This window comes from Rhamphochromis sp. 'chilingali' (assembly GCF_963969265.1).
Source record: "Rhamphochromis sp. 'chilingali' genome assembly, chromosome: 2".
Lineage (NCBI taxonomy): Eukaryota > Metazoa > Chordata > Actinopteri > Cichliformes > Cichlidae > Rhamphochromis > Rhamphochromis sp. 'chilingali'.
Window position 1 is genome coordinate 20,691,765 of NC_137930.1, and position 14,826 is coordinate 20,706,590.

The following is a 14,826-nucleotide window of genomic DNA, read 5'->3' on the forward strand; positions in this document are numbered from 1 at the left end:
TGGATGAATTTAACATGCTAACTGAGGCCTGTAGAGTCTGAGATGTAAATCTTCACACCTGAAAACTCCACACTAGCAAACTGCCAAAACGTCATCTTGTATAAATTTGGCCACACTTGCTTATGATGAAATGAAAATAAAAATTTTATCTGATGATAATTCATAAGGCTTTAAGGAAACTAGTAGTACACAGTAGTGATGGCCCGCTTGAAGCTGACGCTCCGGAGCGTGTGTCGAAAAAAACAACACACTGGTTCAGAAGCACTGTGTCGAGGCTTGCTTCGTTTGGCAAAAGTCACGTGACCAGTGACGTCCGAAGCTTCATTACGCACGTAACTGCTTCGGTACCTGATTCAAACGGATATAAGGAAGTGAATCATCCACGGGATTCGTGGAGTGTGTTGATGGTGACAGAGAGCGAAGAGGTGATCATTCCACTGACAGATATGGAGCCAGCGAGGAAGAGAGGACATTCTGGCGTGTGGGAATATTTTGAGTTGATTTTGCTCAATTCATTTTATCTGCCGAAGTGAAAAACTTGAAATGTCCAAAATCATGTTTTCATAATGTAAATATCATTACAGCATATGACTTCAGGAACACTTCCATGTGAATTAAAGCTAATGAAGACTACAACAATGTATTTGACACTATACGTACATTACATTGCTACACAGTTTAGAAAATCATTTTGTTTATTGTTTTTAGGTGATAGTCTGCAGGACCCAGGAATACCTGCATATCTACCAGCTTGCAGTGTAGTTCCTGCACTCCACAGCCTCTTCTGTTCCATGCAAGTGGATTTTCTCCAGGGCAGGAGAAACTATTTCTAAGAAAAGAAACAGACTCAGCCAGCGCACAGTAACACTAATCCTCTTTTTAAATGTAAATAACAAAAGGGCTACCTTACATAGATCATGTTTTTACTTTGCAAGTTCTTGATTAGGGGTGGGTTTTGATTATCGCCTTTCTGATTACAATCCATGCTAAATTGAATAAAGTGATATTGATTCATTAAAATCCCGTGTCGATTTGTAAATTAACGTTATTATGCCTGAAACGCCAGCATCTCAGGTTAAACCTCACAACATGTCGTCAAACACCATGCAGCTAAAACAGTAACTGGGAGCAGGTTTACGGATTCTGCATACAAACGTGAACACAGAGCGCGGACCCGACGCGTCAGAGTCAGATTTTGGTGCGTCGTCGGGTCCGCGCTGTGTTTGCCTCTTTTTTTTTCCGCTGGCTTCTGCAGCTGCAGGTTTCATAACTCTCTGTTTACATCTCTAATTAAGTCTCACATGTGTCAGCTTTCTTTTAATAGATACGAAATTATGGATATATACTGTTAAATGATCAGAATTGTAATATTTCTGACTGAGGCAAAACTTTCCAGATTCCAATCAAATTGAATCGGATCCTGTATCGAATCAAAAATGATTCTACAAATCAGTGACGATGCAGCCGTACTCAGCTCCCTAAGCATTTTCCCTTTCCAGTTCACAATCAATCCCACCCCTAGGTCAAAAATATGTATAGGACAATTGGCCTCATCTAATATTTTGTATGAACCTGTCCAGCTGTCCAGTGATTAAACGACAAGTAGATGGAGGCAGGACTTCACAGCAGGGGCATACTCCATAATGTGCTGTGCATTCTCATATGTATATTATATATATTGCTCACTTATTGTATTTACCAACATCAAGGAGTTATGAGCAAAGAAAGGCCACACCATAGTGCATGTTTAAATAGGGAAAGTTTATTGATCAAAATGTATTACGCAGATACGCATTACATTTTTTTCAGCCCCCCAATCGAGAAAACAAAACCAATTACATGTTCAAAGCAACGGAACGGTGGCCCAATATCAGAGAGAACTCCACTCTTGAGTGAGCAGTGATAATTGAGCAGTCCGTTTTATTTTGCAGATTCAAGCTGCTCTTCAAAATTTTCACCACCAGATGTCACCGGAGAGGACTGTGTTGAAAAGCTTCGAGTAATGAACCGTTTTTCAATACAAGCTTCAGTGCTTCGGAAAGCTTCATTTGGCCATCACTATAGTACACAGTATTTTATTTTAACCATCCTCATCAGGAATAACACAGTAGTGTATTTTAGTGTTGTGATGCATATTTAAACAGGTGAGATATATTGTGTTTCTATTTTGTGTGAAGATGAACAACTACTGCAAAAGAGGGCTGAAAACAACTTAAGACACTCACCTGGGGCCCGTTCTTCGTACCTCGCTAAGTAGGTTAGCCGGATTAGATTGTTGACGATTTCGCGTGATCCTGGATCAGTCGGTTCCCCGAAGCTCATCCGGGACTTGCTGTCATAGCAACAGAGCCGTAAGCGTAAACCTGCTCGGGAGCAGGTTTACTTTATGTAAACAGGATTAGATCGCGGCCACGCAGGTATGTCCGCTTCATTTATACGAAAGCAACAGCGATATTCCACCACTGTTTCACCATAAATAAATATTATCAATGTAACTAAAGACAATGCAGCACCTGATCCATTTATTGATTTCACACAGGTCATTTCCTAAAAAAGGGAAATGTACTATTAACATTCTATTACATGTATGTGATTATTACAGATTTAATTCATATTTCAGAGTAGTAATTGTAAATTACTTCGTGTAATCAAGATGAGAGACCACGGCTATAAAAGCGAAGGTGGATTTGGGAAGCCTGTCGCAGCCATGTCCTGTCCGTATACGCGAGCCACCCATTGCGGAAGGTGCAAGATTGATAAGGAGAGTCCTCAGAATTCAGCGTATATTGCGGGATAGACAGGATCCTTTAGCTCAGCGCGACAGTGTGCTCATAGAGAGATATCGATTTTCCCGTGAGGGTATTATTCACTTAACCAACTTGTTGACGAGGGGGTGCAGGACCACCACCTGTCTTTTTTTCCTCTGCCCTTTTCTTGGTTGCTGTTATAAACAAACAGATTATTCCAGGGTCTCTTTCCAAGAGACTAAAAGCAATATAAGTGATAAATATTACCATTCTGTAGGATATTCTTATATTTCACTTTTACCTGTTCCCATGTTCTAGTGGGTCCTGTCGTGGCTCTAATGTGAAAGAGGATAAAATATAACATATTATAATATAATGTAATATAATATTGGATAATATAGTGTAATATAATAAATCTACCCTACCGCCTACTGGTGTTGGCCAGAGGGGCCGATGGCGCGATATGGCAGCCTGGCTTCTGTCAGTCTGCCCCAGGGCAGCTGTGGCTACAACTGTAGCTGCCTCCACCAGTGTGTGAATGTGAGAGTGACTGAATAGTGGCATTGTAAAGCGCTTTGGGTGCCTTGAAAAGCGCTATATCAATCCACTCCATTATTATTGTTATTATTAAATTACTTACGAGTTTAATTTGTCAGCAACTTCCTGCCAGCCCTCTCTCCTTGCTTTTGCAGCCTTTGCAGTGTTCCCTTGCGTTCTGATTAAACTCTGAAACTCCTGAAATCCCTCACTCAAGAGTTCTTGCTCTGCTGCCGAAAAATACCGAGCCGAGCGCGCTCCGTCGACATTTTCGCCGACCAATCAGAGGGTTGCCGATCAATGTTTCTACTATCGATGCGTGGCCCCTTTTACGACACCCAGTGATGTCACATTACTGCGTCCAGCTGTACTAATCGTCAACAGCAGGTGTGTTCGGGGAACCGGATTAGCGAGCTCACGGTTAGCGCGATGATTTGATCTTGGATGTAGTAAGCGACGTACGAAGAACGGGCCCCTGTACTTTGATGACGGCTCGAGAACTACGATAAAGAGGGAAATTCTGGTCACATGACAGAAGTCGTCCAATCAATACCTTTGAGCAATCTGCACGGAATGAGCTACAGGTGGGCACTTGTTGTTATTCTACAACCCCAGTTTCTCGTAAAACTTTTCTAATAATTAACCTGATTTTTTTTTTTCTGTAAATATGTCTCGGAACCAGATCTACTATTCCAACAGGTACAGTGACGACCATTACGAGTACAGGTGAGCATTATTGGTTCGCATGTTTAACTTTAGTAACGTCAACTAAAGATTAGCAACAAAGAGAAGACGTCTTCAGTGGATATTTTCTACCAAAAATTAAACGTAGACAACCGACACGAGGTGGTTTCAAAGTTTAAGCTTTGTCATGCTAGTTTTGCATGATAGTGCGATTTAAAAAAATAAATAAATATATATATATCCCTCCGGCTATCCTGGGCCCTTTTTGTGCCACTTTCATGTTTTAAATGCATGCCATTTCCACTGTGTTCAGTGGAATATAACCAAATTTGCCAAAGGATAGTTTTTTTCTGTCAATTTTAATATTTCAGTGTGAATTTCTTAAATCAGCCTAAAATGGCTGAGCAGCAAAAATCCCCACACCTCAAACCCTGGGGAAAATATATATATATATATATATATATATATATATATATATATATATATATATATATATATATATATATATTTTTTTTTTTTTTTTGGTGGAGGTGTAATAGTAGAATAATAATCCCATTGAATGTTGCCGTTCAATGGGAACACCACCATTACGGTGACAAACTTTTAGTGGCTGTAAAGTGAAAGTCTGACCGCCAGGTGTCGCCAGAACAGCTCCAGTGCTCCTTGAAAGGAAGCGACCACCCTGAGTTAGTTCACATTTTCAGTATTGCTTCAGTTAATTTCCAGTATGAATTTTCTCGTTTCTTCTTTTTTTGGGGGGGGGGGTTAAAGTTTTTAGCTTTTAATCAATTTCATTGCTAGTTTTAGGCTTTTAAATTATTTTTTTATGAAATATATTTGTCAAGGGGGAAGATTTTGGAAGTTCATAATGGGTATAACAATACAAATACAAGAAGTCAGTCGGATTATAGTCACTGAAACATCTGAGGTTTAAATGAGCAGAGCTTTGTCATCTTGGTATGTTGGCAAATGTGACCATTTTTTATATTAAGATTTTTGAAAGCAAGTTAATATCTTTGCCACCCCCATCACAGTAGATACGTTTAAGACCCCTCAGGCCAACTTTGTATTGATTTGCACTGCTTGACCTGTCCCTGCAAAGGAATACATGGACTCAAGGCACGCCTGCAAGATCCTCTGCACAGCATAGCAAGCCACTCAATGGCTTAAATATAGCGGTTTCCTTTAATTTGGCACCTGTGTATCGATCTGTATGTGTTTTTTTTCTGTAGACAATTCACATATGACTTTCGGCTGCATTTTACTTTTTAAGTCGTGATGAAACATTTGTTCCTGGAGACTCCTGTATAGCAGGAACTCCCTAAGAGACTTTGAGTATGTTGTCTACATATCTGTCTCTGGACAGTTTTTATCAACATAACATCACAACTGCAAGATCCAGTTGACACTTTGCATGGTTGTAGTTTAAATCATATCTCAGATAACTGGTGTCGTCCAACAGGATAGTTGCATCAAACCTTACAAGATATTTACACTCCACTATTAACAATCGTTTGTTCTCATCACTAGACATGTTGTTCTGCCTCGGGAGATGACTAAATATATCCCAAAATCCCACCTGATGTCTGAAGACGAGTGGAGACAGCTGGGAGTGCAACAGTCCCAGGGATGGATCCACTATATGATACATGAACCAGGTAATCTGCATGTAATATGTTATTGGCTTGCTTTTGAGCTGCTGAAATGTTGGCAACCTGGACTTGGCTGCAAATCCATTATGTTCTTAAAAGCTCTTGTAAGTTGGAGTTGATTTTTGATGCTATTGCACTGTTATGTCTGGATGACTAGTAAAGCAAAAGTAATGGTTTTCTCCCAGTTCATTTAAATGCAGGCCCAGATGCCAAGATGCATCACCAGAATGGCTGCAGAGTCGTAGGACTTTGGCTGTAACTACAGTGTAGCACATCATTCTGGTAATAGGCCTTTAAAACACACAATGATCAGGCCTCAGGTCACTAACCTGTTTGTATATTTGTCTGCTATTGTTCTCCTAGAGCCACACATCCTTCTGTTCAGAAGACCTCTACCTCCGAAGCAATGACACAAGACCCCACCCTCGCACTACTGGAAGAGTCCTCCTGTGATCTTTTATTTAAGATTATTAAGTGTATACTGTCTGGCTGCTCACTGCAGCATGTGAATTTCTCAGCTTTTTGATGTAATCCCTCTGATTTGTTTGCCTTTTTTTGTTTTTTTTGCGGAGAAAGGAGGAAGAAATCTTCTTTGACTTCAAACCGAATTTATAAATTAATTAGAGATGGTCAAATCTGGTGTCAGTCTCTCTGTGTGTTCAGTTACATTTGTTTAATTGTCATGCTCTGACCTTTACAGTAATAAACAACCTGCTAACCACCTCCTGTTTTTGGGTTATGTTCCTGTAAGTGGTCACAAGAGGGTGGTGTGGCTCCACTAAACACCACCATGAAACCAGTGTTGTGCTGAAATACAGAAATGTGCCTCATACATTAAAAGAAACTTAACGGAGAACCAAGTTAAAAACAATTTAAGAAACTGCTGTAAGTCTACAAATCTGAGGCACAAGTGTCAAAATAGCTTACCGGTAAAACTTTTTTTTATTTTTTAAATTAGATTTCAGTAAAGGCATTAACTATACATGATTTTCAAAGAAAATTCTTGATTATATTTACCATCTGTTCACATGTAATTTAAACACTAGAATGTGTTAAACTTGAAGGCATCATGACGTAAGCGACAGCATTTAAACAGTTTATTTCTGCTACAGCGTCAAATATGTAGTCACAGTTTTAATGTGAAGAAAATAACAGATGAAAAGCAGTGAGTGTGACAAAAGTTTCCATACTTGGGCTGAACTGCATTTCTTTTAAGATAAATTTTGCATTTTGATGGCATGTTGTTAAAAGAGAGCTACAGGCCCGATTCCTGCCATCAAATCCTACGAATTGGGTTTTGGGCTCGATGATTAAAGACATTTTCACTCAAGATTATACAAATTCCAAGTAGCTATGATGGACTTGACAGAAGCTTCTGAAGCCAGCGAAGGTGCAAACATCTTAAAATGAATCTCACAATAAACATTTGACATGTTCCATCGCTTTAAAAAATGCGAAACATTCCTTACAAGCACTGCTCTCAGGACGTTTGACAGAAATGTATTTTTGGTACAAAGGCAGCCCACGTGTTCTCAGATTGATGAGCTTCATCTCCTTGCAGAGTTTGGTCGGAGACTCCCACATTATCACTGCATATAGGTGACCCCAACCCCCCCAACTGCCCTCACCCCTGCAGGAGGCAGATTGTAAATGTGTTGCTTCATGGTCCCCCAAACTCCTATCTAAGAAGTGGCATTGTTGTTTTTTTGACAGTTTCAGTGTCAAAGGTGTGGTCCACCTGGATGGAGGACCATGTTCGCAACCAGATTCAGCCAAGTCAACTCTTCACAGAGCTCTGTGGTCATCACAGCTTTCCTAAAGCGGGAAAAAACACAGCTGTACTACGCAAGCAGTGCGATTTAATTACACAAGAGAAATGCTGGGAGTAGTACTGATGCATTTCAACAACTGCACATGCAGATGGGGAAATAATTGTTTGATCCCCTGCTCACGTCCAACGAAGGTAACAGTCTAAGTTTTATAGTAGTATAATTTTAATGGAGGCAGACTATTAACCAAAAACCCAGAAAAGACACATATATAATGTAAAAGAAGTATTTGATCCCCAAGCAAATCATGACTTATTACTTGCCTCCATTAAAATTAAACTGCCATAAAAATATGACACTTTCATTTATTTGTAAATGAGCAAACTTACAAATTAAGCAAGAGATCAAATAATTATTTCCCCCATTTTAAAGCCACGAGAAAAGTACTGAGTCATTGACTTTAAAATTCTGTAATAACCAATGCACTGCTTTTAATCAGCTTAAGTATCTGGCGATACTTAAGTTAACCCATTCGTGACCTACAGGTATTGTTTTCTCTCTAGGAAGACAGACTGATATTAGTTAGATATTAGTCAAAAATGTCCAGTAAATTCAGCAACATCAAGAAATTTAGGAAATTTAGTTAAATGTCACAAGACTCACACGTGCCTGTATTGAAGGAGGAATCTCATTAGCAGCTTCTCTAAAAGGAACATAAGCTTTTAGTTACTCATGCAATTTACAAAATATGGTTAAAAGAACATGCGATTCGTACAACACCGTTAGATACATGACGTTAAAGGCATTTAAAGCTGTAGTCAGGTTAATGATTGGTGTATTTAAACAAGTGCACTTCAAAGCTTCAAAGCCCTTAAATCAGACCCTCATTTCGTTTGAACTAGCTCTTTCTTCGCATCCCTCGTTTCGTGTTATTGCTGCTATAAAAACCTGGACTTTGCACTTCTCCAGTACTCTTGACGAAAACAGCCTGGCAGCCTAAAGCTGAACATGCAGAGCAGGTTAAAACCGACGCACGTGACACAAACACAATCCAGACGACTGACCGGAGAAGACAGCACACTCAGACCTACCCAGGCCTTTTCCCATTTCTTTAGCAGTTGCTCGTGCTCTGCGAGCGCACCTCTCCACTGGCTCAAATCTCGGGTTGGAATGTTCTCTTCATCTGTCGAACAACAACACGCTTTATGGAAATAAACCAGTGCAATTATCCATCTCTGCCAATGGAAACAGCCAGTCCAGAACACTCCCAATTCCATTCTGCATGCAGGACTATAGTCAATATTTTCCACCTGATACCTCCAATAGAGAGCCGGAGGTCAACTTCAGACACGTCATTTCCTGTGCTGGCCTCAGCAACACAGTTATACCGTGCGTCCTTGATCAGCGGCCCCTCTTGGAGCCAGCTGCTCACTAAAACCTCCCTCTGACCAAGCGGCCGACGGTACTCCTTTATGGGGGTGTCCAGACTGTGCCCGTTTACTAGCCAGTGAATGTGGACATCACTGGGACCTGTGGGACAGAATTGATGTTGACCTCTGATGTTTAAGGCACCACTGAGACATGCATGAAATACTTGCCTTTGGTTGGTCCACCTGTGGTCATCAATCAGTGAGCATGCATGCTGCCTGATCTCAGGTCTGATAGGCAAACATTTTCTAATTAGTATGTATCTGTCTTCTCTATTGAGCCCTTATCTTTTGAAAATACAACGGATGATGATAGTTTAAAAAAAAAGAAAGAAAGAAAGAAAAACAAACAAGGGTTGCAAACGTTTTACATTTTTATTTTGCCTCCCTACCAAGAACCACAGCCCCATTACGTCACCTAGTTTTATGTACATTGTCAAATTGTATTTTTTCCCCATATATACAAATATATTTACATTTGTTTACAGGCACAAAAATGATCTGGATAAAGAAAAGTGAACCCACTAAACTTTGTTTTGAGGAAAGATTCTTAATATCCTGGATAAGGAGGATCTGTCCGTCCGTCAGAGTGTGGTCACTGGACCCGATCACTGAGTTTTCCAGCTTAATGAATCCCAGCTTAATCTTTTTAAACATTCACGTTTGCTTTGTTTTTTTAATGAAATACTCTTAAAAATGGAGGTCAATCGTTCCCACAAACAGAAAAAAAAAGCAGGGAGGATCACTTGTTACACACAAACAGGAACTCTGACATGCTCGCACTCACTCCCAGTTAGCTGATGTTTGCCAACATGCGAGATGCAGGAGAGGAGAGTGAATGTGCGAGAGTGATGGGTTAAAAAGCGAAAGGAAGAAATTTCTGAAGGATTTAGATTCTGGGGTGTGAGCTCAGCCTACGTCACATGCACCACTCACCCAGGGCGAGGCAGAAGAGAAGGAAGGCCTCCTGCGCGTGAACCCCCCAGGCCTGGTCCTTCAGCAGGGGAGGCAATAGTCTCACTTCGGCCTCCCGAGCCTCCGCGTTATGGGGCTTCGTGGAGGAGGGAGAAGAGGAATGGGGAAAGGAGGAAGGGAGTGCAGAGGGAGTGCTACCTCCAGAAGAGGACAGGGAAGATGAAGTGGCGACAGGAGAGGAGGCTGTGAGAGGGAGTGACGGAAGAAAAAGTACTGAGGAAAAAACAAGAAATTCAAACAGGGGCTGGCATGCAAACAGACAAAGGGATGACGAATGAATGGCCTAAAAAGTTCAAATCAGCTGCAATAAATTAAAAAAAAAAAAAAAAAAAAAGTAAAAACAACAAGGATGAAGATCACAACTAGTTAGACAAAATGTTACCACAGATGTGACTCATTATAAATAATAATTCTCTGAAAATTGTCTAAAACTGAAGGCTTTGTAAAATTACAATTAAAAAAATAACTTCTGATGTTGCCCCCCTTTTTTGTTAATCATGTCACACTGTACATTTTTACATTATTAACAGACCACATATGGAAAGATCTCCGACAAGGGTTAATACACAGGACGACCAGAGTTGTATCTGTGTGGGGAATGTCGATTTCACAGGAAGGAAAATAATAATAATACTAATAAAACACGAGAGTCTGCACGCAGGAAACACAGTGGTACAAACAGTTTGATTCCTTCTCTTACTGCCAGTTCACTGGGAGAGATTAACGCCCACATGCTCCGGGTGGTGACGCTGTGCTAACCTAGGCTACAATATACTGAGCAACTCTTCCCTGAGAAATCAATGTAATACTGAAGCATTCACTGTGTAATGAAGTATTCACTGCTTTAAAAAAAAAAAAAAAAAAAAAAAAAAAAAAAAAGTAAAGAGATGCAAATGCTTCAAATGCCCCCCCCCCCCTCCCCCTCAGGCTGTATAGAAATGTGACTGCACTTTGGAAAGCATCACAGTAACTTACCAATTTGGTAAACAATGTTTCCAATTTGGAATGTTTAAAAAGAAAATTGACAAAAATTCAAAAAAAGTAATAGCTTTTCTTGCTGGGCTAAGCTGAAGGAGCTGCAGCTTCCTTGAATACAGTTGTTTTTTTGCTTCTTTTTTTTGCTTCACCATCACCATTAGCCCTAAAATCAAACAGCGGGAGTTAAAACTCTACAACCGAGCGGGAATGCCCGATCTGGGCCTCGGGATTCTCATGCCTTACAAAAATGTTGTGCCCTGGACAGAAGCTGCAAATGCAGAAAAAGCGCGGCCCCCTGCGCTCTCTGTGCCGAGAGGAGGGATCAAGTCTCTTGTGGCTAGCGTTAAGCTTCTGCATCTGCATCTGCATACTGAATGTCCTGAGATCCACAGTCCACATCAAAAGGTTTCTCCTTGGAGGGGCTTTCCTCTCCGAAACTGAGAGAGGGGACGCGACCGTTCCCGCACTCCGGCTCAGTTTCGTACCCCGTGTCACGGAGTGCCCGGAGGTTTTGAGTGGTTTGGCTGCCGTTCTGGGTCGGCTGCTCGGCCATGTTAATTTTCTCGATCGCAGAGGTTTCTATTAAACCTGCCTCACAGGCCCTGTACTCGGTCTGATGGGCGCTCTTGTGGCTGCCAAGTAGAGTGGCCCGCAGCCTCAAGCAGGGAGCTGGAAGGTACTGCATGTAGCAGTTGTACACCAGCGCAGCCATGAAGAGGAGGAAAAACAGGAGGAAGAGGAAGAGGAGGGCAGCGGTGTTGTTGTGCTGCAAATACTCTGCCGAGGGGTCCCGACTGTCAGGATGGGGGCCTTTGGAATTAGTGGGAAGAAGATTTACCTTTGGCTGGAGCTTGACTGTGCTGCTGGGGGGCGGGGTTAGTGACGCGTCGCTTTGGGGAGGGGAGGGTGGTAGGACTGTTGCTGCTGTGAAGCTGGGAGGGGCAAGGGCTGAAGTTAGTGCGGCTTTCTCCGTCTCTACTTTACCTTCAGCTGCACCCGTGGTAGCTGCATCGTGGCCACCAAGGGTGGTGGTGACGACATGCCCCGCCTGGTGCGGCGGTCTGGGCAGAAGATCCAGAGTCAGGGTGTATCCGGCCAGCAGGCGGCTGAAGTTCCTGCCAGCAGCGGGAGACCACTCCACGGACCAGCACTCATAGTACCCTTGGTCCTCTGGAGCCACGCTGTAAATGAGGAGCCCGTTTTCGGCTATGAGGTGGAAGCGAGAGGCCTCGGTGAGAACCGAGTCGTTAGATTTCCACATCACCTGGGCCAGGTTGGAATGTACCAGGCACGGCAGCTCGGCAGAGCTCCCCAGTTTCACCGCCACATGCCTGTAGTCCTTCCGAAACAGAACTGGCACTAAAAATAAGCAAACAAAAGAGACAATTGTGAGTTTTAGATACTGTCTGGTCTAATGGGGACAATTCCCAACATGAGGTACAAGTACCCACACACTGCAGTAGGCAAGAAGTGTAAATAAACTGGGTGGACCTGAACAGGTTTCAGCAGAAAAGTTAACAGTTAACTAAGAGTAATGGATAAGCTGTAAAAAAAACAGCAGCCAAAGGGAATTTGCAAATGATGAAAACCGATAAGTAACGACCAACAACAAAATGAATGTTTGACATGGCATGCAAAAGTTATGGCTGACTTACGGTCACAATCTCTTCATCTATGCATAACTTCATCTGAGTCACAGTTTAAATCACACAGCATTGTCCACTTTATAAAACTGAAGCCTGTATATGGGTGTGTGAGCATGTTGAGGCCTACCTGAAGGACACATGTTTGCATCACCTTTCATGCTCTGGATCAGCCCCCTGCAAGACATGCATTGTTTTTATGAGTCAAAAAATACACATGCACAGTGCAATAACTGCACAAAGACTGTAAAGCAGGTCAAGCTGGAGGACGAATCAGTGCACGTGTGTTTTTAGCTTTGTTTTAGTGGCATTAAGAGTGACAGATTACCTGAGTGTTTGGCTGGCAGTGTCAAAGATGTTGACACATGTGGCAGTCTTCGGGTGCCAGGCGCAGTAGGGGTCTCGTGCCAGGATGCAGTCCACACACGATGAATACCTGCCACAGAAAGCTGTAGGAGACTGGACTACACCCAGGTCTGACCCAGCATACAGGCACTGTGTCTGTGGAAACGCACATGAACCACAAAGTTAATCGCATATTTATCCAAGTGACTTATAAAAATGAGCCAACGTGATCCATATTTCACATTTTCTTGGTTTCGTTCTTTACTCATCTCCTAAAACTCATTGACAATAAAATAAATTGACCTCTGAGGACAGCAGCAGGTTTTTGATGGGTTCAGCGTTCTTCAGGAGCTGGATCTCCTCCACAATATGAACCTCATCTTCAACCAGCACCGACTTGTGCAGGACACCCTTATCTAGAAATGAGAATAATAAAAATGTCAGTTATTCTGCAAAGGTAATCGCAGGAAAACTGGACTCTTTAATACATTTATCTGCAAGTTTGTGGCGAGTCGTGGCTTTCTCACTGCACAGACATTCAAAGTTGACTGACTCAGATTTGCATATTTGCCTGATAAACTTCACAAGGAAGTGCTTGTAACGGCTTCATTTTCATTTCATCTTAACTGATCACCTGTTCCAGTGAAGATGACGTCATAAGTAATTTTGTCAAGTGCTTGGACCCTCTCCACGACAATCTGGGTGTAATTGATGTCTTTGGTGATGAGGCGGGGCCTGTTGTGGATGGGCAGGATGGGATCCTCCAGCAGGGGGTGGTCCTTAACAAACTGAAGGGTTTTGTCGGGCAAGTGGAGCGAGTTGTTCATGTTCTGCAGTCGCATCTGGTTGTTAATACACTGGTGTGGAAGACAAATAGCGATGATGTTAGTAATCAACTTCATATGACCAACGCATCCTCTTTTAATTAACATGATTACTATATTGAGTAGATCACATCTTGATTACTCATGGCATCTACTTACAGCTCCAGGACGTGGAGTAGGAGTAATGCCGTTGTACCGTACCCACTTTGTGTGGGACTGCTCCACCGTGGCCTTCTGCATGTACTTGCCCTTGGAGAAGACGTCTTCCACATCCTTGATCTCGTAGGCACACACGGCTGACAAACCCACGTTACCCCTAGGTGCATATGTCAGGAAGAGACAAGGAGAAGAGTGAAAATGAGGCAAGGGAGTGAGTTTCGAGTTCTGCATTAGGCTGGATGTGAATGCTGCTCTTTGCTTGCTTGTTTAACGCTCCCGACCCAAACCAATTCCAAACCTTGAAATCACTGACCACTGAGAGGTGAAGACTCCGTAGATGACCGTGTTTTTGCGGTCTGTCCCCTTCAGGATGAAAACGTCATGAACCACGTTGAAAACGAAGTTGAGCTCAGGCATGGAGCACACCAGCTTGGCTTTCAGAAAGGACGTCCACTTTTTCTGCAGAGTGCGCTGCCCTCCAAGGTCGCCCTGTCGTGACAATATTGGAGATATTTAGCAGTGAGGGATGAGAGGGCAGCTGGAGCAGAGAAAGAATTTCCACTTTTCCTAACATGCTAGAAACGCTGACCTTATCCAGCTTAACAAGGAGCTCTGAGCATTGCGCCAAGTGGATTATGCACTTTCTTGCCCTACATTTTGCCTCTCAGGCAACATACAGGGATCCCTGACTGGGGGTGGAGGATTACGTGCAAATACATATATGTCTAAAAACTGTACATCCATTATTGCTTTTTTATTTGGTAACAGGAAACAAGACTAAAAAGAAAAGATGTAGTTACAGTTGCATTTACATTTTCAAAGCAGTAAAACTTGAAATGAATAGTACAAAAAGAACTATCCTGTTTGTTATACTACTAACTTTGAAACATTACAATACGCTGTTATGATGTATGTTGCAAGTTAAGCGCTTGCACTGGAACAGTGTTTTATATTGTCCACGTGCCATGGGTCTCTGCATGTGCATGCTCCAATTATGAGCTAAGGTTAAATTTTAAAAAAAAAAAAAAGAGGCAAAGGGAACTGGAAGGAGGAAGAAAAAAAGGAGAAAAAAAGACTTGCACAAAC

General features: G+C 42.1%; 2 protein-coding genes across 10 annotated transcripts in view; one reads left to right on the top strand and one right to left on the bottom strand.

Annotated features, from left to right (window-relative positions):
- The first annotated feature begins 3,764 nt into the window (after positions 1-3,764).
- LOC308393177 (cyclin-dependent kinases regulatory subunit 2) lies at positions 3,765-6,417 on the top strand. Its single transcript, XM_080876717.1, has 3 exons — positions 3,765-4,010; positions 5,499-5,626; positions 5,984-6,417. The coding sequence occupies exons 1-3, from the start codon at positions 3,952-3,954 to the stop codon at positions 6,028-6,030; spliced, it is 234 nt and encodes a 77-aa protein (XP_080732843.1). The 5' UTR covers positions 3,765-3,951; the 3' UTR covers positions 6,031-6,417.
- Positions 6,418-6,564: 147 nt separating this feature from the next.
- Positions 6,565-14,826, bottom strand: part of sema4d (sema domain, immunoglobulin domain (Ig), transmembrane domain (TM) and short cytoplasmic domain, (semaphorin) 4D) — a 42,847-nt gene continuing 34,585 nt past the window's right edge. For 4 of the 9 annotated variants that reach the window (XM_080876340.1, XM_080876343.1, XM_080876341.1 and 1 more), the window contains 7 exons: positions 14,039-14,229; positions 13,741-13,897; positions 13,392-13,614; positions 13,061-13,173; positions 12,741-12,913; positions 12,543-12,589; positions 10,643-12,128 (listed from right to left, as the gene is read on the bottom strand). In XM_080876340.1, the coding sequence (XP_080732466.1) occupies positions 11,113-12,128; positions 12,543-12,589; positions 12,741-12,913; positions 13,061-13,173; positions 13,392-13,614; positions 13,741-13,897; positions 14,039-14,229 (1,920 nt within the window). In that variant the 3' untranslated portion in view covers positions 10,643-11,112. Of the gene's footprint in view, positions 7,436-8,480; positions 8,573-8,706; positions 8,920-9,752; positions 9,975-10,642; positions 12,129-12,542; positions 12,590-12,740; positions 12,914-13,060; positions 13,174-13,391; positions 13,615-13,740; positions 13,898-14,038; positions 14,230-14,826 lie in introns of those variants that run through there. The other 5 variants (XM_080876345.1, XM_080876346.1, XM_080876347.1 and 2 more) reach the window with 5 other exon arrangements.

Excerpts from the sequence above, each read along its gene's own strand:
- LOC308393177 (XM_080876717.1), top strand. The coding sequence starts at position 3,952 with ATGTCTCGGAACCAGATCTACTATTCCAACAGGTACAGTGACGACCAT. Across the intron at positions 4,011-5,498 it reads GACGACCATTACGAGTACAG|ACATGTTGTTCTGCCTCGGG; the intron begins GTGAGCATTATT and ends TCTCATCACTAG. Across the intron at positions 5,627-5,983 it reads CTATATGATACATGAACCAG|AGCCACACATCCTTCTGTTC; the intron begins GTAATCTGCATG and ends TTGTTCTCCTAG.